We start from the raw sequence: 23,450 nt of genomic DNA on the forward strand, positions 1-23,450 counted from the left end.
TCCATTATAATATAATGCTTCTATGTAAAACAATATAACTACTATAATACTGCCCCCTATGTACAATAATATAGCAACTATAATACTGCTTCCTGTATATAGGAAAATATTATTACTATAATACTGTCCTCCTTTGTACAAGAATAAAAGTATAATACAGCCTTCAAGAATATAACTAATAAAATACTGCTCCTATGCACACGAGTAGAACTGCTATAATACGGCCTGGTACGTGCAAGAATATTAAGCAGACCCTTTGCACAAATATATAAGTAGTGTAATACTGCCCCCTCTGTACGAGCTTTTAACTACTATATTACTGCTGCTGTGAACAAGATCATAACTGCTATGTCCAAGAAGATAACTACTAGAATACTGCCCCCTATGAAGAATAATATAGCTACTATATTCCTCTATATTTGAGCAATATTATATCTACTATAATACTGCCTGCTATGTTCAAGAATATAAATACTATAATACTGCCCCCTATGTACAAGAATATAACTACTATAATACTGTCCCCTATGTTCAAGAATATAACTACTATAATACTGCCCCCTGTGTACAAGAATATAACTACTATAATACTGCTCCCTATGTACAAGAATATAACTACTATAATACTGTCCCCTACGTTCAATAATATAATACCTATAATACTGCCCCCTATGTACAATAATATAACTACTATAATACTGCCCCTATGTACAAGAATATAACTACTATAATACTGCCCCTATGTACATGAGTATAACTACTATAATACTGCCCCTATGTACAAGAATATAACTACCATGATACTGGACCTTATGTACAAGAATATAACTACTATAATACTGCCCCTAAGTAGAAGAATATAACTACCATAATACTGGTCCTTATGTACAAGAATATAACTACTATAATACTGCCTCCTATGTACAAGAATATAACTACTATAATACTGCTCCCTATGTACAAGAATATAACTACTATAATACTGTCCCCAATGTACAAGAATATAACTACTATAATACTGCCTCCTATGTACAAGAATATAATTACTATAATACTGCCCCCAATGTACAAGAATATAACTAATATAATACTGCCCCCTATGTACAAGAATATAACTACTATAATACTGCCCCCTATGTACAAGAATATAACTACTATAATACTGTCCCCAATGTACAAGAATATAACTACCATAATACTGCCTCCTATGTACAAGAATATAACTAATATAATACTGCTCCCTATGTACAAGAATATAACTACTATAATACTGTCCCCAATGTACAAGAATATAACTACTATAATACTGCCTCCTATGTACAAGAATATAACTACTATAATATTGCCCCCAATGTACAAGAATATAACTAATATAATACTGCCCCCTATGTACAAGAATATAACTACTATAATACTGCCCCCTATGTACAAGAATATAACTACTATAATACTGCCCCCTATGTACAAGAAGATAACTACTATAATACTGCCCCCTATGTACAAGAATATAACCACTTTAATACTTCCCCCTATGTACAAGAATATAACTACTATAATACTGCCCTCTATGTACAAGAATATAACTACTATAATACTGCCCCCTATGTACAAGAATATAACTACTATAATACTGCTCCTATGTACAAGAATATAACCACTATAATACTACTCTTATGTACAAGAATATAACTACTATAATACTGCCCCCTATGTACAAGAATATAACTACTATAATACTGCCTCTTATGTACAAGAATATAACTACTATAATACTGCTCCCAATGTACAAGAAAATAACTACTATAATACTGCTCCTATGTACAAGAATATAACTACTATAATACTGCCCCCTATGTACAAGTATATAACTACTATAATACTGCCCCCTATGTACAAGTATATAACTACTATAATACTGCTCCTATGTACAAGAATATATAACTACTATAATACTGCCCCCTGTGTACTAGAATATAACTACTATAATACTGCTGCTATGTACAAGAATAAAACTACTATAATACTGTCTCCTATGTATAAGAATGTAACTACTATCATACTGCCCCCTATGTACAAGAATGTAACTATTAAAATACTGCTCTGTTTGTACAAGAATATAACTACTATAATACTGCCTGCTATGTACAAGAATATAACTACTGTAATACTTCTTCCTGTGTATAGTAATGTAACAAGCATAATACTGTCTCTAATAATATAACTAATATAATACTGTTCACATGTTCAAGAGTAAAACTATTAAAATGCTGTCCGCTATGCGCAAGAACATAATACTGCCCCCTGTGTACATGTACATAACTACATGTACATGTAAATAGTACTGTCAACTATGAAAAATAATATATTTATCAAACTACAAGAATATAACTACTAGAATACTGCCCCTATATATAAGAACATATCTACCATTATACTGTCCCCCGTGTACGGGAATATAACTACTATAATACTGCCTCCTATGTACAAGAATATAACCAATATAATACTGCCCCCTATGTACAGGAATATAACTACTATAATACTGCCCCCTATGTACAGGAATATAACTACTATAATACTGCCCCACATGTACAAGAATATACTATAATACTGCCCCCTATGTACAAGAATATAACTACTATAATACTGCCCCCTATGTACAAGAATATAACTACTATAATACTGCCCACTATATACAAGAATATAACTACTATAATACTGCTCCTATGTACAAGAATATCACTACTATAATACTGCCCCCTATGTACAAGATTATAACTACTATAATATTGCCCCCTATGTACAAGAATATAACTACTATAATACTTCTCCCTATGTACAAGAATATAACTACTAGAAAACTGCCCCCTATGTACAAGAATATAACTACTATAATACTGCCCCTATGTACAAGAATATAACTACTATAATACTGCCCCCTATGTACAAGAATATAACTACTATAATACTGCCCCTATGTACCAGAATATAACTACTATAATACTGCCTCCTTTGTACAAGAATATATCTACTATAATACTGCCCCCCTATGTACAGGAATATAACTACTATAATACTGCCTCTTATGTGCAAGAATATAACTACTATAATACTGCCTCCTATGTAGAAGAATATAACTACTATAATACTGCCTCCCTATCTACAAGAATATAACTACTATAATACTGCCTCCTATGTTCCAAAATAAACTACTATAATACTGCCCCCTATGTACAAGAATATAACTAAAATAATACTGCCTTCTATGTACAAGAATATAACTACTATAATACTACCTCCTATGTACAAGAATATAACTACTTTAATACTGCCCCTTATGTACAAGAATATAACTACTATAATACTGCCCCCTATATACAAGAATATAACTACTATAATACAGCCTCCTATGTACAAGAATATAACTGCTATAGTACTGCCCCCTGTGGATGAAGGAGATTTCTCATCTGTTCCTCCACTCTCCCTTTTTTCAGGGCGTTTTGCTGTACGGGACATGAGGCAGACTGTGGCTGTGGGGGTAATTAAGAATGTGGAGAAGAAGAGTGGAGGTGCCGGTAAAGTAACCAAGTCCGCACAGAAAGCCCAGAAAGCTAACAAATGAATCGTAGGCTCCCTGCGCCCAGCATACAAGCCCTGCCCCTCTGAGAGGCTCCACCCCCTTCCCTCTGAGGTGCACGCCAGCCCATCCGCTTGTAAAAGCCTACACGTTAACGACTGGATGCTCACCATTAAAGTCCAGTGGAAGTTCTTTAAGAGGAAAAAGCATGCCGCCACCGTTGTGACCCTTAGTGCTCATTTTACCAATTAAACTGGTTCAACATCATTAAACCCGACTCTGTGGTCTTCATTTCTCTTTTAGATGAGGGAGAAGAGGCCGGATCAGAAATATTAACCCCTTAGTGATGAGCCTATCTTGTGCCTTAAGGACCAAGTGATTCTCATTGTCACATTGCCAAAGCCCTAACTCTAGTCATATGAGGACTTGTGGGATAAGTTGTATTTAATACCGTGTTTCCCCGAAAATAAGACAGTGTCTTATATTAATTTTTATTCAAAAAGGTTTAACTTTTTTACATGTATAGCTGCCTGGACACTATTTAAATTGACTTTTTTAATTAACTACTAGCAGGGCTTAATTTTGGAGTAGGGCTTTTATTTCAAGCATCCTCAAAAAGCCTGAAAAATCATTTTGCATCCTCAAAAATTCTGGAAAATCATGCTATGTCTTATTTTCAGGGAAACAGGGTAGTCCCTCTTCGGGGTACATGTAGTGTGTCGGAAAACTTTTTTCTTATTTTTTTTTTTACCCCCATTGTTTGGGGGCTTTGTTTTTACAATATTCACCATTCAGTAAACATAACACGATACCTTTTTTTAAATCTGTATCAGCATGATTACGGCTATACGGAGTTTATAGATTTTTTTAAAAGCTTTTTTACTTCTTTATCACAAAAAAAATTTGTTTTTAAAGAAAACCAATTTAATCTGCATCGACACATTCTAAGGGATTATTTACACGAGCGTATATCGTTCAGGTTTTCACAGCCGCCCGATATACGCTTCCACCTGAGCAGTCCCTCCTTTCCCTACCCGTCACCGGCTCTCTGCTTCTCTCCTCCAGTCTGGCGTTTGCAAGGCAAGGGGGCGGGATGAGGACGGAGCTAAACTCCACTCTGTTGTGCTCACCCCCATTGTTGGCTGTGAACAAGGGGGGGAAGCTTAGCTCCGCCCCCGTCCCGCCCACTCCCATTGCAAGCCGCTCGGAAAGGGAGGAGAGAGGCAGAGATCCGGTGTGGGGGAGCGAAAGAGGCGACTGCTCAGGTGAAAGTTTATATTGGCCGGCTGTGAAAATGGCGTCCGATATACGCTCGTGGGAATAAGCCCTAAGACCCATCGCATTTTTATTTTTTCGGTCATTGAACTATTTGAAGGCTACTTTCTTGCGTGACGAGTTTCAGCTTTTATAGGTCCCATGTTAGGGTTCATGTGACTTCTGGATTGCTTTTTATTGCGTATTTTGGGAGGCGAACAAAACCATTTTATTCATTTAAAGATGGTACGGGCGCGCTCACACAAGCGTAATTCGATGCATGCTGCCCGGCGAGAGATGCGTGCATGGCATGCAGCAAGTAAGCAATGTCATTGCGTACGTGCTGCGAAACGCCAATCGCTATGCACTATCTTGGCGTGTATGTCTGCGTAATACGCACCGAAATAGAACATGCTGAGTACTTCGCTCAGTTCGTATGAGCGGCAGCATGGCAGCCTATGGCAGATAGGCACAGCGTATTACTCTTGCAGAAGCCACAAGTGTAGCACGCTGTGACCGTATGATTGTGTGAGCCTGCTCTTATTTTGAGGGAAAATGTGTGTTTTTTAAACTGGATTTTTTAAAATTTGAATTCAACTTTATTGAACTTTTTTTGATGCTATTTTTTAATCCCTGAAGGGGTCTTGAAGATGTGATCATTTGATCGATAGGATAATATACTGCAATACCTTAAGTAGTGCATACTATGACAGCTGCCTATTTGACTGTGCATAAGGCGGGGACTAATAGGCTGAGTTACATGGCAGACATTGAGGCATTTGTCAGGCTTCAGGCTCCTATAGGAATACTACAGTGACACTCCTGGTTGCTGCTGACAGGGCAAGCTGGGCTGCTCCCCTGGCAGATGTTTGGGACCGCCTGGCTTTTCTACTATAATACTGGGACGCTGACAGTCCTGGTCCCTGTCGTCTCCGCATTCTGCTGCAGGGCTGCTGCTGACATCCTGACTTGCTCAGTGGCTGCCTCTGCTGCCATCCTGACTTGCACTGCCACCTCTTTCTTCTCCATGGCTGCAGTACAAACCAGGATGTCATGCAGGCAGCCCTGCAGCAGAATGCGGAGACGACAGGGACCAGGACTGTCAGCGTCCCAGTGCAGGCAGCACAATGACATCACGCTGCCTCTGCCTGAAGAAGGCTCTGCACTCGTCTAGTTTAGGTATGTATCTTCTACTTTTTTATGGGGCATTTGGGCAATATTATCACCAAGGTGGAACAATTACTATAAAATTACTTGGGGCATCTTAACCACCTGAGGCAGGAGGGCACTTTTACCACTAAGGAGGCACTATAGCACTAAGGGGACAGTTTGGGACACTTTTACCACTAAGGGGGCACTGTTACTATAAAGAAGGCATTTGGTGGCACAATTAATGTTAAGATGCAATATAAATACTATTAACCCTTTCCAATCCACTGTGACGTCTTCCAACAATCTGATTGAAGCCTGTAAAGCTCTGATGTTGGAAGATGTCCAGAAGGGTATTCTTACTTTATACTACTGGCTGCTCTGTTGTCAGGGGCCTCTCCAGCATGTCACATACTGCAGTACTGGCTCTAGCCAGCAGATCGCGCCATTGTAAAATGGCAGAACGAGAAAGCCCCCTACGAAACCTTGAATCCAAAATTGGATTGTAAAGGGTTAAGGGGAAGCTTGGGGGCACTACTACCACTAAAGGTGCAATATTACCATTAAAGGAGCACTTGGGGGGCACTTGTACCACTTAGGTGACACTTTGGAACACTATTACCTCTAAGAGGCACTTGGGGGCACTGTTACCATTAAGAGAACACTTGAAGGCACTATTACCACAAAGGGAGCACTTGGGGCACTATTGTCACTAAAGGGGACTGTTACTATTAAGGGGACACTTGAGGGCACTGTTACCACTAAGGAGGCACTATAGCACTAAGGGGACAGTTTGGGACACTTTTACCACTAAGGGGGCACTGTTACTATAAAGAAGGCATTTGGTGGCACAATTAATGTTAAGATGCAATATAAATACTATTAACCCTTTCCAATCCACTGTGACGTCTTCCAACAATCTGATTGAAGCCTGTAAAGCTCTGATGTTGGAAGATGTCCAGAAGGGTATTCTTACTTTATACTACTGGCTGCTCTGTTGTCAGGGGCCTCTCCAGCATGTCACATACTGCAGTACTGGCTCTAGCCAGCAGATCGCGCCATTGTAAAATGGCAGAACGAGAAAGCCCCCTACGAAACCTTGAATCCAAAATTGGATTGTAAAGGGTTAAGGGGAAGCTTGGGGGCACTACTACCACTAAAGGTGCAATATTACCATTAAAGGAGCACTTGGGGGGCACTTGTACCACTTAGGTGACACTTTGGAACACTATTACCTCTAAGAGGCACTTGGGGGCACTGTTACCATTAAGAGAACACTTGAAGGCACTATTACCACAAAGGGAGCACTTGGGGCACTATTGTCACTAAAGGGGACTGTTACTATTAAGGGGACACTTGAGGGCACTGTTACCACTAAGGGGGGCACTATTTCCACTAAGTGGGCACTTGGTGGCACTATTACTATTAAAAGGGAACTTGGGGGCACTGTTACTTTGTAAGGATCACAACAGTGGGCATTATTACACTACGGAGGCACAAAAGGGGTATTATTACTGTGTGAGAGCACAGAGGGGGAACTATTCTTATGTGAGCAAGAAAAGAAGCCCTATTAATGTTTGGGTTACAGGAAATGGTGCTTTTATTGTGTGGTTCACTATTACCATCTGTACATATGGTGGTAATATCAGTCTGCGATTAGGATGTGCCTCTATGATGTTGTGAGTTCAAGTCAGTGGACCCAAGGTTGGGCCGGGACACCCATCTTTATCATGAACGTGAAAATGCAGCCAAAATCACGCCCATGTGTTTAAGCCATGATGCTGAATTTATGTTATGCGCTTGGTTCCGGTGCTGTATTTATGTTATGCGCTTGGTTCTGGTGCTGTATTTATGTTATGAGGTTGGTTCTAGTGCTGTATTTATGTTATTAGGTTGGTTCTGGTGCTGTATTTATGTTATGCGCTTGGTTCTCGTGCTGTATTTATGTTATGAGGTTAGTTCTAGTGCTGTATTTATATTATGAGGTTGGTTCTGGTGCTGTATCTATGTTATGCGCTTGCTTCCAGTGCTGTATTTATGATATTAGGTTGGTTCTGGTGCTGTATTTATGGTATGATCTTGGTTATGGTGCTGTATGTATATGAAAAGGGTTAGTTCTGCTGCTGTATCTAGGATAAACAGATAAATTAGTTAAGGCTAGGAATACATGGTGTGCTGAGTGTATATTGCAAAATTGCACCCACCAATGACGGCCAATGGCTGCACAATATTGGCAATAATTTGTGCAGCCATTGGCAGTGGCGGGTAGGCATGGTTTAGCTTTGTGCTGCCATCCGCACTATGAGTTTCCAGCTTTAGCATGGGCCTCTACCAGTGCTGTGCGCTTGCCCTCCTGGCTAAAATCTGCCAGCCTACCCCTGGCTGCCGATCAAGACATAACTAATTGTTGTAGCCAATCACAGGCTATAGAAAGTCACTGCTCTGGCCAGTGATTGGCTGCAGCAGTCACATGTCCTGGTCAGTAGCAACCAGAAAGTACAAAGTGCTTGTGAAGCAATTTGAAGTTGTGGGAAAACCCCTTAAAGGGATATCATTGAAAATATGTGGGGGCTACCATAAATGATAAATAATGTATAGACTTACCAAAACCTTCATTACTATAGCGGCCCTAGTGGCTATAGTATTATGGCTACAGGTATATTTCTTTAGTAAAAACTTGCAAACATACGGCCGAGTGTACTGAGAACCGGAATACCAAGAGGAAAACCCACCAGAGCATCAAAGACATGATCATAAGGCTTTTTTTTAACATGGGATAACTGTTAGGCGTTAAAGCGTTCGATAGCCGTCCCAGAGATAGTCGATCCTGTGCTGTTACAAAGGAGCGATGATCACTCAGTGAATGGAGGCCAAGCACGCCGGGAATTGTTCTGCTTGCCTCCATTCACAGCAAACAGGCCGTCGTTAGTAGATGAACAACTGCCTGTTTAGACCAAGTAATGCAGTGGCGGACCAACGATGATTTCGTTGCTGAAAGATCCAATCAGCAGTAATGTAACAGTTTGCTGCTGATTGTTCTTTCCCTGCATACATTTACACCTACCAGTTATATACCATATACCCGTAATCATACAAACAGCTTGAGCTAACGAGCGGTGGGCACGATAATAGTGCCATATAACACAGCCTTTATCCTATGAAATGGCTTCAGCACTCGGTGAAAGGCCCTGCTGAGTAACGTACCTCCTACTAGATGCCAAACACAATGGGGGTAAGAAGTGTTCATTAGTCTAAAGCTACCTTTATGAGGGGTAAATATCATTCAGATAGTCACTCATAGAGCAGAAACTAAAACGAATTCCTTCATTATATAATGATTAAAAAAAAAAAGAGCAAAACATCTGTCTTCAGACCCGTAGAGCGATTACTATGGCTGCCGGTCACGAGCTTATAGAAAAATCCACTATCTAAGACCACAACCTCAGGGCTCTTTCAAACAAGCATAAATCAGACCGCCGTTTTCACGGTCGGCCGATATACGCTATGATCTGATGCATTGGATTCCAATGCATCAGATCACATGGCCTTATTCCCGCGTTGTAAAAGTGCCCAGCCTATAGGCCAATTATGTCAGGTCCAAAATATAGTCCTGGAACTATCTTTTGGGCCAGAATACGTCAGCAACTGCATGGGTTCCTATGGGAGACAATGACAGTGGCAGGAGAAGGGAGGTGGGAGGTAGTTTAGCACCGTGACTGCTAAACTCCCTCACTCTTCTCTCCTCCCCTCCAGCTGATTGCAATGGGAGGCGGCGGGACGGGTGTGGAGCTAAGCGCCGCCCCATTCCGCCTCCTCCCATTGCTAGCTGCGGACAAGAAGCGGGACCTTAGCTCCGCCCCCTCCCATTACAAACAGCCAAAGAAGAGGTGAGCTGGCAAGGAGAAAGGAAGGGGCAATGGCATGGTGGCCTTGGCGTATATGCGCCGGGGTCCATGCCATCTGAATGGGAGAGTTAGAATTGGTAAATGGGCACACAAATCAAACGTTTGTGCGCTCGTTCAGACGGCACGGGTCCTGGGGCATATGCACCAAGACTACCATGCCGTCGCTCCTTTTCCCTCCCTCCCCATCGCAGGTTCAAAATTCTTCTCCTGCCCGATCATACTTTGCAATGGAAGGGGGTGGGATGGGGCAGAGCTAAGCGCTGTCCCGTCCTGCTTCCTCCCATTGATGGCTATAGACAAGGGGCAGGGAGAGGACGAAAGCTTAGCTGTGCCAATGTCCCGGCCCTTGTCCGCAGCCAGAAATGGGGGGAGGCGGGCCGGGCTGGCACTTACCTCTGCCCCATCCCGCCCTCTGCCAACGCAAAGAGCCAGCGGGGAGGAGAAGACAGGTGAGCCTGCACGGTGGGAGGAGAGCAGAGGGATAGAGTCTAGCTGCTAAACTCCCTCCCACCATACGAGCCCATGCAGCGGCCGACGTATTCCGGCCCAAAAGTTTCAGGACTATCTTTTGGGCCCGTCGTAAAAACGCCCGACGCTATATTGGGCTGGACGGGCGCTTTTATGTCTCAGGGATACGGCCATGTGATCTGATGCATTAGAATCCAGTGCATCAGATCATAGCGTATCTCGGCTGACCGTGAAAACGGCGGTTTGATATACGCTTGTGTGAAAGAGCCCTGAGGCTGTGGTCTTAGATAGAGGATTTTTCTATAAGCTCGTGACCGGCAGCCATAGTAATCGCTCTACGGGTCTGAAGACAGATGTTTTGCTCGTTTTTTTTTTAATCATTATATAATGAAGGAATTCTTTTTCGTTTCTGCTCTATGAGTGACTATCTGAACGATATTTACCCCTCATAAAGGTAGCTTTAGACTAATGAACACTTCTTACCCCCATTGTGTTTGGCATCTAGTAGGAGGTACGTTACTCAGCAGGGCCTTTCAACGAGTGCTGAAGCCATTTCATAGAATAAAGGCTGTTTTATATGGCATAACTATGAAAACGGCCGGCTGATATACGCTCGTGGGAAGGAAGCCTCAAACTGTCATTTGAGCGATCATTGCTCCGTGTAAATGGGCCTTTACGCCTAATTTACGAATGAGGCAACCCAAATGATAAATAAGCCCTTATTTGTGCACAGATGCTAATTGCTTTTATTACTCAGATTATTGAGACATAAGGTTACCACTAGAGATGAGCAAACGTACTCGGTAAGGCCGATTTCGCAATCGAGCACCGCGATTTTCGAGTACTTCACTACTCGGGTGAAAAGTACTCGGGGGCGCTGTGGGGCGGGGGGAGGCGTGGTAAGCGGGGGGTAGCAGCGCGGGACAGGTGGGAGCTCTCTCCCTCTCCCCCCCACTCCCCTCTGCAACCCCCCGCTCACCCACAGCGCCCCCCGAGTACTTTTCACCCGAGTAGTGAAGTACTCGAAAATCGCGGTGCTCGATTGCGAAATTGGCCTTACCGAGTACGTTCGCTCATCTCTAGTTACCACACTTATGTAATAACAGTAATACCAAAGTCACTTGTCATATGCAAATGTGCTCACATATAGGTTTATAATGGAGTGCTGACTTCAGGCTGAGTGTATTGATAATTCACAGCAATGCAAAATCACTTGTCAGAAATGTGAACATGGGTCTACAACACCTTGATGCAGATCCGAACACCAACCTCACATTGAGGCCCCATCCACACAAGCGCTAAAGGCCCATTTACACAGATAGAATGTCCGGCAAATGATGCCCGACACTCGTCCTCGTGTTTCCTCGCTCCTGTGCTGATGCAGAGGGGCTAGCAGAGCTGGCTCACTCAGAGAGTGGCCAGCAAGGGGCGGGCAGTGCAGAAGATTTCTCTCCCCTCGCTCCCCCTCCCCTCTCCATTCACTTAATACGGCGGCTGTTCACTACTAAACAGCCGCTTATCACTCAGCGTTCAGTCTAAATAGTAGCCGCTATATTAGGTGAATGGAGAGGGGCGGGGGAGTGAGAAGGGAGGAATCTCCTGCAGCCGCCCTGCCGCCCTGCTGGACGCTCTGTGAGCGAGCCAGCAAAACTAGCTCCCGGGTTACATCACCGGAGCGAGGACGTGCAGCGACAAGTGTCAGGCATCGCTTGCCCGACATTTGTCCCATGTAAATGGACACTTAGTCTTTTGGACAGCCGCATCTTGGCCAAAGAACGCATGTACAAGGGTATGCTACGGCTTTTCACGTTATTTTATCCACTGACACTGTCAGCTGTGGCAGCCAGCAAAAATGCACAGCATGGCTTCTATTAGTTTAAAAGAGCCAGCTGACATGGTGTTGCTAAACTCCCTCCCGCTGCATTGATTTAATACTGCCCCTATGTACAAGAATATAACTACTATAATACTGCCCCCTATGTACAAGAATATAACTACTATAATACTGCCCCTATGTACAAGAATATAACTACTATAATACTGCCTTTTATGTACAAGAATATAGCTGCTATAAAACTGCCCCCTATGTACACGGATATAACTATTATAATACTGCCCCCTATGTACAAGAATATAACTACTATAATACTGCCTTTTATGTACAAGAATATAGCTGCTATAATACTGCCCCCTATGTACACGGATATAACTACTATAATACTGCCCCTATGTACACGGATATAACTACTATAATACTGCTCCTATGTACACGAATATAACTACTATAATACTGCTCCTATGTACACGAATATAACTACTATAATACTGACCCCTATGTACAATAATATAACTACTATAATACTGCTGCTATGTACAAGAATATAACTACTATAATACTGCTCCCTATGTACAAGAATATAACTACTATAATACTGCCTCCTATGTACAAGAATATAACTACTATAATACTGCCCACTATGTACAAGAATATAACTACTATAATACTGCCTCCTATGTACAAGGATATAACTACTATAATACTGCCCCCTATGTAAAAGAATATAACTACTATAATACCGCCTCCTATGTACAAGAATATAACTACTATAATACTGCCCCCTATGTAAAAGAATATAACTACTAGAACCTAATAGCTGCGGGCAACGCAGCAGATTTACGCAGCGTAAATCCCTCCGTGGGAAGGAGCCCTAACTTTAGCCAGCAGAAGGCGCCATAGTATAAGGCAGAAAAAGAAAAGCCCCTAGGCAATCCGAATCCAAAATTGGATTGCAGAGGGTTAAAGAGGCCCTGTCCTTTTTAGAACGACAAGGAAAATATAAAAAAATAAATAAATAAAATTAAAAAAATAAAATAATAAAAATTAAATAAAAAAAAACAAAAACAACAATATAACTACTGTAATACTGCTCCTGTGTACAAGAATATAACTACTATAATACTGCCTCCTATGTACAAGAATATAACTACTATAATACTGCCCCCTATGTCCAAGGATATAACTGCTATAATACTGCCCCCTATGTCCAAGAATATAACTACTATAATACTGCCCCCTATGTCCAAGAATATAACTACTATAACACTGCCCCCTATGTCCAAGGATATAACTGCTATAATACTGCCCCCTATGTCCAAGAATATAACTACTATAATACTGCCCCCTATGTACAAGAATATAACTACTATAATACTGCCCCCTATGTCCAAGAATATAACTACTATAACACTGCCCCCTATGTCCAAGGATATAACTGCTATAATACTGCCCCCTATGTCCAAGAATATAACTACTATAATACTGCCCCCTATGTACAAGAATATAACTACTATAAAACTGCCCCTTATGTGCAAGAACATAACTACTATAATACTGCCCCTTATGTACAAGAATATAACTACTATAATACTGTCCCCTATGTACAAGAATATAACTACTATAATACTGCCCCCTATGTACAAAAATATAACTACTATAATACTGCCCCCTATGTACAAGAATATAACTACTATAATACTGCTCCCTATGTACAAGAATATAACTACTATAATACTGCTCCTATGTACAAGAATATAACTACTATAATACTGCCCTCTATGTACAAGAATATAACTACTATAATACTGCCCCATATGTACAAGAATATAACTACTATAATACTGCCCCCTATGTACAAGAATATAACTACTATAATACTGCTCCCTATGTACAAGAATACGACTACTATAATACTGCCCCCTATGTACAAGAATATAACTACTATAATACTGCCCCCTATGTACAAGAATATAACTACTATAATACTGCCTCCTATGTACAAGAATATAACCACTATAATACTGTCTCCTATGTACAAGAATATAACTACTATAATACTGCCCCCTATGTACAAGAATATAACTACTATAATACTGCCTCCTATGTACAAGAATATAACTACTATAATACTGCCTCCTATGTACAAGAATATAACTACTATAATACTGCCACCTATGTACAAGAATATAACTACTATAATACTGCTCCTATGTACAAGTATATAAGTACTACAATACTGCTCCCTATGTAGAAGAATATAACTACTGTAATACTGCCCCCTATGTACAAGAATATAACTACTATAACTGCTCTCTATTAACAAATTAGGATTATGAAGAGATACGGTATATCAATGTCATATTTGTGACAGCTTTTAATACAATCTGTTATATAAGAGTTGCATTTTGGCCTTTTAAATATTTGCTGAAATGCTCCTTCGCACTCTGGTTACACATGTAGGAAATATTAGAGGAGATACATTACATCTAATAATACATTGAGTGAATTGTTTGCGGCGCTGAGTCTGTGCCAGCGGGTACTTTACTTGGTAAGGTAAGTTTGGATAAGCAAGTCCCTCTGGTTCTTAGTCTTGTAGCTTTCATTAAAAGATCTCGGGCAGCATGTCACTTGGCAGTCTCCTCTGCAGAATAGCTGGGGGTAGTAGTTTTCTGCCCTGGTGATTTCTAAGCCAAGGTGACAGACACCCTCATGTCAGCCAGCCATCAGCAATGATATGTTACATGGTTGTACTGGTGTATGACATGCGAACATTGAAGAGGACTGACTGGAGAGGGCATGCTATGTGGCAATCTTCATCATCTACAGGTTATCCTTACAAGGAGCTGCGGTACTCATAAAAAGGAGACCACACGGCTTATAACCATAGAGTAAGCAATCCATGTATACAGAATAGATCAGATTCTGAGGGTAACAAGGGAATAAATTCATCATAAAACAATGTAACAGACAGCTAGATCTAAAGTGAGTTGGGCATTATCAAATAGCATGAAAAACATTACAAAGAGAATGAAAAAAACACTTGACATGTGTCCTCTGCACATTCCTGTTTTTTTTTTGTAATACAGTATTGCTCCTATAACTATATATATATAGCAATACTGCCCCTATGTACAGGAATATATCTTCTATAATACTGCCCCCTATGTATAAGATTATAACTACTATAATACTGCCTCCTATGTACAAGAATATACCTACTATAATACTGCCCCCTATGTACAACAATATAACTACTATAATACTGCCCCCTATGTACAAGAATATAACTACCATAATACTGCCCCCTATGTACAAGAATATAACTACTATAATACTGCTCCTATGTACAAGAATATAACTACTATAATACTGCCCCCTATGTACAAGAATATAACTACTATAATACTGCCCTCTATGTACAAGAATATAACTACTATAATACTGCCCCCTATGTACAAGAATATAACTACTATAATACTGCCTCCTATGCACAAGAATATAACTACTATAATACTGCCTCCTATGTACAAGAATATAACTACTATAATACTGCCCCCTATGTACAAGAATATAACTACTATAATACTGCCCCCATGTACAAGAATATAACTACTATAATACTGCTCCTATGTACAAGAATATAACTACTATAATACTGCCGCCTATGTACAAGAATATAACTACTATAATACTGCCCCCTATGTACAAGAATATATCTACTATAATACTGCCCCCTATGTACAAGAATATAACTACTATAATACTGCCCCCTATGTACAAGAATATAGCTACTATAATACTGCCCCCTATATACAAGAATATAGCTACTATAATACTGCCCCCTATGTACAAGAATATAACTACTATAATACTGCCCCCTATGTACAAGAATATAGCTACTATAATACTGCCCCCTATGTACAAGAATATAACTACTATAATACTGCCTCCTATGTACAAGAATATAACTACTATAATACTGCCCCCTATGTACAAGAATATAGCTACTATAATACTGCCCCCTATGTACAAGAATATAACTACTATAATACTGCTCCTATGTACAAGAATATAACTACTATAATACTGCCCCCTATGTACAAGAATATAGCTACTATAATACTGCCCCCTATGTACAAGAATATAGCTACTATAATACTGCCCCCTATGTACAAGAATATAACTACTATAATACTGCCCCCTATGTACAAGAATATAGCTACTATAATACTGCCCCCTATGTACAAGAATATAACTACTATAATACTGCCTCCTATGTACAAGAATATAACTACTATAATACTGCCCCCTATGTACAAGAATATAGCTACTATAATACTGCCCCCTATGTACAAGAATATAACTACTATAATACTGCCCCCTATGTACAAGAATATAACTACTATAATACTGCCTCCTATGTACAAGAATATAACTACTATAATACTGCCTCCTATGTACAAGAATATAACTACTATAATACTGCTCCTATGTACAAGAATATAACTACTATAATACTGCCCCCTATGTACAAGAATATAGCTACTATAATACTGCCCCCTATGTACAAGAATATAACTACTATAATACTGCCCCCTATGTACAAGAATATAGCTACTATAATACTGCCCCCTATGTACAAGAATATAACTACTATAATACTGCCTCCTATGTACAAGAATATAACTACTATAATACTGCCCCCTATGTACAAGAATATAACTACTATAATACTGCCGCCTATGTACAAGAATATAACCACTATAATACTGCCCCCTATGTACAAGAATATAACTACTATAATACTGCCCCTTATGTACAAGAATATAACTACTATAATACTACCCCCTATGTACAAGAATATAACTACTATAATACTGCTCCCTATGTACAAGAATATAACTACTATAATACTGCCTCCTATGTACAAGAATATAACTACTATAATACTGCCCCCTATGTACAAGTATATAAGTACTACAATACTGCTCCCTATGTACAAGAATATAACTACTATAATACTGCCCCCTATGTACAAGAATATAACTACTATAATACTGCCTCCTATGTACAAGAATATAACTACTATAATACTGCCTCCTATGTACAAGAATATAACTACTATAATACTGCTCCCTATGTACAAGAATATAACTACTATAATACTGCCCCCTATGTACAAGAATATAACTACTATAATACTGCCCCCTATGTACAAGAATATAGCTACTATAATACTGCCCCCTATGTACAAGAATATAACTACTATAATACTGCCTCCTATGTACAAGAATATAACTACTATAATACTGCCCCCTATGTACAAGAATATAACTACTATAATACTGCCGCCTATGTACAAGAATATAACCACTATAATACTGCCCCCTATGTACAAGAATATAACTACTATAATACTGCCCCTTATGTACAAGAATATAACTACTATAATACTACCCCCTATGTACAAGAATATAACTACTATAATACTGCTCCCTATGTACAAGAATATAACTACTATAATACTGCCTCCTATGTACAAGAATATAACTACTATAATACTGCCCCCTATGTACAAGTATATAAGTACTACAATACTGCTCCCTATGTACAAGAATATAACTACTATAATACTGCCCCCTATGTACAAGAATATAACTACTATAATACTGCCTCCTATGTACAAGAATATAACTACTATAATACTGCCTCCTATGTACAAGAATATAACTACTATAATACTGCTCCCTATGTACAAGAATATAACTACTATAATACTGCCCCCTATGTACAAGAATATAGCTACTATAATATTGCCCCCTATGTACAAGAATATAACTACTATAATACTGCCCCCTATGTACAAGAATATAGCTACTATAATACTGCCCCCTATGTACAAGAATATAACTACTATAATACTGGCTCCTATGTACAAGAATATAACTACTATAATACTGCCCCCTATGTACAAGAATATAACTACTATAATACTGCCGCCTATGTACAAGAATATAACCACTATAATACTGCCCCCTATGTACAAGAATATAACTACTATAATACTGCCCCTTATGTACAAGAATATAACTACTATAATACTACCCCCTATGTACAAGAATATAACTACTATAATACTGCTCCCTATGTACAAGAATATAACTACTATAATACTGCCCCCTATGTACAAGAATATAACTACTATAATACTGCTCCTATGTACAAGAATATAACTACTATAATACTGCCCCCTATGTACAAGTATATAAGTACTACAATACTGCTCCCTATGTACAAGAATATAACTACTATAATACTGCCCCCTATGTACAAGAATATAACTACTATAATACTGCCTCCTATGTACAAGAATATAACTACTATAATACTGCCTCCTATGTACAAGAATATAACTACTATAATACTGCTCCCTATGTACAAGAATATAACTACTATAATACTGCCCCCTATGTACAAGAATATAGCTACTATAATATTGCCCCCTATGTACAAGAATATAACTACTATAATACTGCCCCCTATGTACAAGAATATAGCTACTATAATACTGCCCCCTATGTACAAGAATATAACTACTATAATACTGGCTCCTATGTACAAGAATATAACTACTATAATACTGCCCCCTATGTACAAGAATATAACTACTATAATACTGCCGCCTATGTACAAGAATATAACCACTATAATACTGCCCCCTATGTACAAGAATATAACTACTATAATACTGCCCCTTATGTACAAGAATATAACTACTATAATACTACCCCCTATGTACAAGAATATAACTACTATAATACTGCTCCCTATGTACAAGAATATAACTACTATAATACTGCCCCTATGTACAAGAATATAACTACTATAATACTGCTCCTATGTACAAGAATATAACTACTATAATACTGCCCCCTATGTACAAGTATATAAGTACTACAATACTGCTCCTTATGTACAAGAATATAACTACTATAATACTGCCTCCTATGTACAACAATATAACTACTATAATACTGCCCACTATGTACAAGAATATAACTACTATAATACTGCCCCCTATGTACAAGTATATAAGTACTACAATACTGCTCCCTATGTACAAGAATATAACTACTATAATACTGCTCCCTATGTACAAGAATATAACTACTATAATACTGCCTCCTATGTACAAGAATATAACTACTATAATACTGCCCCCTATGTACAAGTATATAAGTACTACAATACTGCTCCCTATGTACAAGAATATAACTACTATAATACTGCCCCCTGTGTACAAGAATATAACTACTATAATACTGCTCTTTTTAATAAGAATAGGTTCTATAGTTCTGTAACGGACACACATTCTGGTTTTTCTGATGTACTTTAGTATTCTTGAGACAATAGGACAGACCCAGATTTACAGGCCGGCGTCTCTTGATGTATGGTCTCTCTATATATATCTCACAGCTTTATCTTTACAGTGGCCTCGCTTATGGCTCTGGCCGTGTGATTTGGCGCTTTCCTTTCTATGCTGTCACATTTCTCATTAACAGAAGTAGATTCCTATCTCAGCGACAGCACAATCCGATACTTGGAAGACAGCAGCCTGAGCCAAGTGCAGCGCCGGTCTCGCTCTGGGAGTGACGGTGCTGGGTTTTGATTACTGCAGTGGCTGAGGAAATTTGATAGGTTTGTGTAAGAAAGTAGGACAGTGCATTAGGAGCTGAGCGCAGGGAGCCGGCCACTTTCTTGCAGGTAACATAAGTGGAGGAAATTCATTAATAATGCACCTACACACATGGGGTGAACTCAGCGAGCGCAGGAAGAGGCCAATGATACAGCCGCCCTCTGGAAGTGACGGAGACCGTCAATGAAAAATTGGGTTGTTTGCGCCAAATTTACAATCACTTTTTCTCCATCTTTTCCTATACCCATGAATAGGCATGATGGTGGTATATGGGTCATATGTGACACGTAGTTCACCCACTGAATGCAGTGAGATATCTACATTTTTGAAACCTTTTGCTAATTTTTATTCTATATTGACATGATTGATAATGGTTGGATAGGTCATGGGACAGCTTTTTGCTTTTAGGGTTTATCCCATCAGTGGTCTGCAGTTTTTAATGTTTCCAGATAAGACACGGTGACTATTCATGAAAACGAGTTTTTTTTGTTTTTTTTTTATATATGGGCACCCTATATAACAGTTATGGCCCCACGCCTAGGCCAATGGTGCCTCTTCTCACCTTACCCTCCTGATGTTCTCAGCCAGTGTCATCTGTGTTGCAGACACTACAGAATTCCCCCAGCTGCTGTCACTGCCCATAAAGAGCATGTACATACCCAGCTTTCCCATTTCATCTGATCCTGGCTCTTCCTGAGTTTTTTAAGCCACCTTCCCCCCCACTAGAAGTTCCCTGAGCAGAAGATTCCCTGTGTTCCAAGTGAATGTGTACCTGAATTCTGTGTGCTTGTTGGTTGTGACTCTTGTCTTTATACCCAGCTTTCCAAAACTCTGTCTGTCCTGACCTCTTTCTGTTTACCGACTATCTCTTGCCTGAACACAACCTTCCCTGACCTCCAGCCTGATTTACCATATTGAATAAACTCTGCCTGTCCCAACCTTAGCCTGATATACTGACTATGCCTTTTCTTGCCCCTTTGGTGCCTTTTGGTCTACCTGGGTCAGTTGTCACTGTACCAAGACTACTCCTAGGAAAATAACATGGAAATTCCCTGCAGTAAAGGCTATATCTCTCAAAAAGGGGTTAAAGGGTGAAAACCAACCACCCCTTAGAGCAGCATTCAGAAGTAGCCCAAAGCCAAATCAGTCAGTGGCGCACAGGGTCCACGCCCGCTGCATTACGTGAGTCTTTATATTTGCATTTACCCCTCTTTCTTTGAGACACCAGTTCTATTTTATAGATGCCCTTTTTTGACCGGAGAGAACCCCTGGAATCCATCACCTTGAGCATCATTTAGTTTTCTGTTCCCCAATCAGCAGTCAACAACCCCAAACACTTACAGAACACCGAGCATTGTCCTTTTCGAGTACCTGCCCACTCGTGAGAAAAGATTCGGGTGCCGGCGGGGGTGAGCAGTGTGTTGTGGGAGTGAGCAGGAGGGAGCCGGGGCGTGGGGGTGGGGGTGTGAGAGAGAGATCTCTCCCCCCCCCGTTCCCCACCGCTCTCCCCCGCCACCCCCACCGGCACCCGAATCTTTTCTCACGAACGGGCAGGTACTCGAAAAGGACAATACTCGCTCGAGTATTTGTCCTTAGCGAGTATGCTCGCTCATCTCTACTTACAACGTGTCAACTTTTTTAGGCCACACCCATTTACCCTAAGCTACACTTGTAACCCCACACAGTAATAGCACTTGTTGGAGGCCCCCTCATAGTAATAGTATCTCTCGGTGCTCCCTTGACTTTAATTGTATAGCTGGAAATAATAGATACCTGCTCTACAGTGATAGTGATTACAGTGCAGTTACCTCCAGTGATCAAAAGTAGTGTTGCTTCTGATTGGTATCATTCTCCCTCACTTTTCTTTTCTGCCCAGACCATCCCTATGACTTCTCCCAGCTACAATTTGTCTCTAAGAATTTGACCCACAGAAATCTTTGCTTCCTGCCTTTCCATCATCCATGATGCCCCAAATAGCAGTTAAACCCCACACAGTAAGTGCTGCTGACAGTGCACTCCACACAGTAATAATGCCCCTTTTATTGCCCCTATCATTAATAATGCCCACTTTTCTACCACCATAAAAGTAATAATGTCCCTTTATTGGCGCCATAATTAATTTTGCCAACTTCTCTGCCCCAGCCTCCGTAAAAGTAGTAATGCCCCTTTGGCTGTAACCCCCATAAGTAGTAATGCCCCTTTGGCTGTAGCCCCCATTAGTAGTAATGCCCCTTTGGCTGTAGCCCCCATAAGTAGTAATGCCCCTTTGGCTGTAGCCCCCATAAGTAGTAATGCCCCTTTGGCTGTAGCCCCCATAAGTAGTAATGCCCCTTTGGCTGAAGCCCCCATAAGTAGTAATGCCCCTTTGGCTGTAGCCCCCATAAATAGTAATGCCCCTTTGGCTGTAGCCCCCATAAATAGTAATGCCCCTTTGGCTGTAGCCCCCATAAGTAGTAATGCCCCTTTGGCTGTAGCCCCCATAAGTAGTAATGCCCCTTTAGCTGTAGCCCCCATAAATAGTAATGCCCCTTTGGCTGTAGCCCCCATAAGTAGTAATGCCCCTTTGGCTGTAGCCCCCATAAGTAGTAATGACCCTTTGGCTGTAGCCCCCATAAGTAGTAATGCCCCTTTGGCTGTAGCCCCCATAAGTAGTAATGCCCCTTTGGCTGTAGCCCCCATAAGTAGTAATGCCCCTTTGGCTGTAGCCCCCATAAGTAGTAATGCCCCTTTGGCTGTAGCCCCTATAAGTAGTAATGCCCCTTTGGCTGTAGCCCCCATAAATAGTAATGCCCCTTTGGCTGTAGCCCCCATAAGTAGTAATGCCCTTTTGGCTGTAACCCCCATAAGTAGTAATGCCCCTTTGGCTGTAACCCCCATAAGTAGTAATGCCCCTTTGGCTGTAGCCCCTATAAGTAGTAATGCCCCTTTGGCTGTAGCCCCCATAAGTAGTAATGCCCCTTTGGTTGTAGCCCCCATAAGTAGTAATGCCCCTTTGGCTGTAGCCCCCATAAGTAGTAATGCCCCTTTGGCTGTAGCCCCCATAAGTAGTAATGCCCCTTTGGCTGTAGCCCCCATAAATAGTAATGCCCCTTTGGCTGTAGCCCCCATAAGTAGTAATGTCCCTTTGGCTGTAGCCCCCATAATTAGTAATGCCCCTTTGGCTGTAGCCCCATAAGTAGTAATGCCCCTTTGGCTGTAGCCCCCATAAGTAGTAATGCCCCTTTGGCTGTAGCCCCCATAAGTAGTAATGCCCCTTTGGCTGTAGCCCCCATAAGTAGTAATGCCCCTTGTATGACCCTATTTATTCTGGTAAACAACAACAAACAATCATACTCCCCTGTTTCGTGCGCCCCAAGCCACTCCGGACTGTATCTTCTTATTTGCGGGTAGTGCAGGTACGTGCCAGGCACATGACCGACGCTGGACAACAATTGATCTCAGAGTCCGACCAGGGATTAGGCAGCGCCAGTCACCTGTAACAGCATGTACCTGCACTACCAGGAAATAAGTAGATACCGCTGGGGCAGTTTGGGGGGGATGTTTTTTTGTTTTTAACCACCAGGC

The 23,450-nt window shown here is 40.6% G+C and overlaps 1 protein-coding gene across 1 annotated transcript in view; it reads left to right on the forward strand.

Moving 5' to 3' along the window:
• The window catches only part of EEF1A2 (eukaryotic translation elongation factor 1 alpha 2), a 31,409-nt gene extending 27,555 nt beyond the window's left edge, over positions 1-3,854 (forward strand). Inside the window, exon 8 of the mRNA XM_066586567.1 lies at positions 3,495-3,854. Coding sequence (XP_066442664.1) covers positions 3,495-3,622 — 128 coding nt within the window. The 3' untranslated portion in view covers positions 3,623-3,854. The remainder of the gene's footprint in view (positions 1-3,494) is intronic.
• The last annotated feature ends 19,596 nt before the right edge of the window (positions 3,855-23,450 follow it).

This window comes from Eleutherodactylus coqui, chromosome 13 (assembly GCF_035609145.1).
Source record: "Eleutherodactylus coqui strain aEleCoq1 chromosome 13, aEleCoq1.hap1, whole genome shotgun sequence".
NCBI classification, from domain to species: domain Eukaryota; kingdom Metazoa; phylum Chordata; class Amphibia; order Anura; family Eleutherodactylidae; genus Eleutherodactylus; species Eleutherodactylus coqui.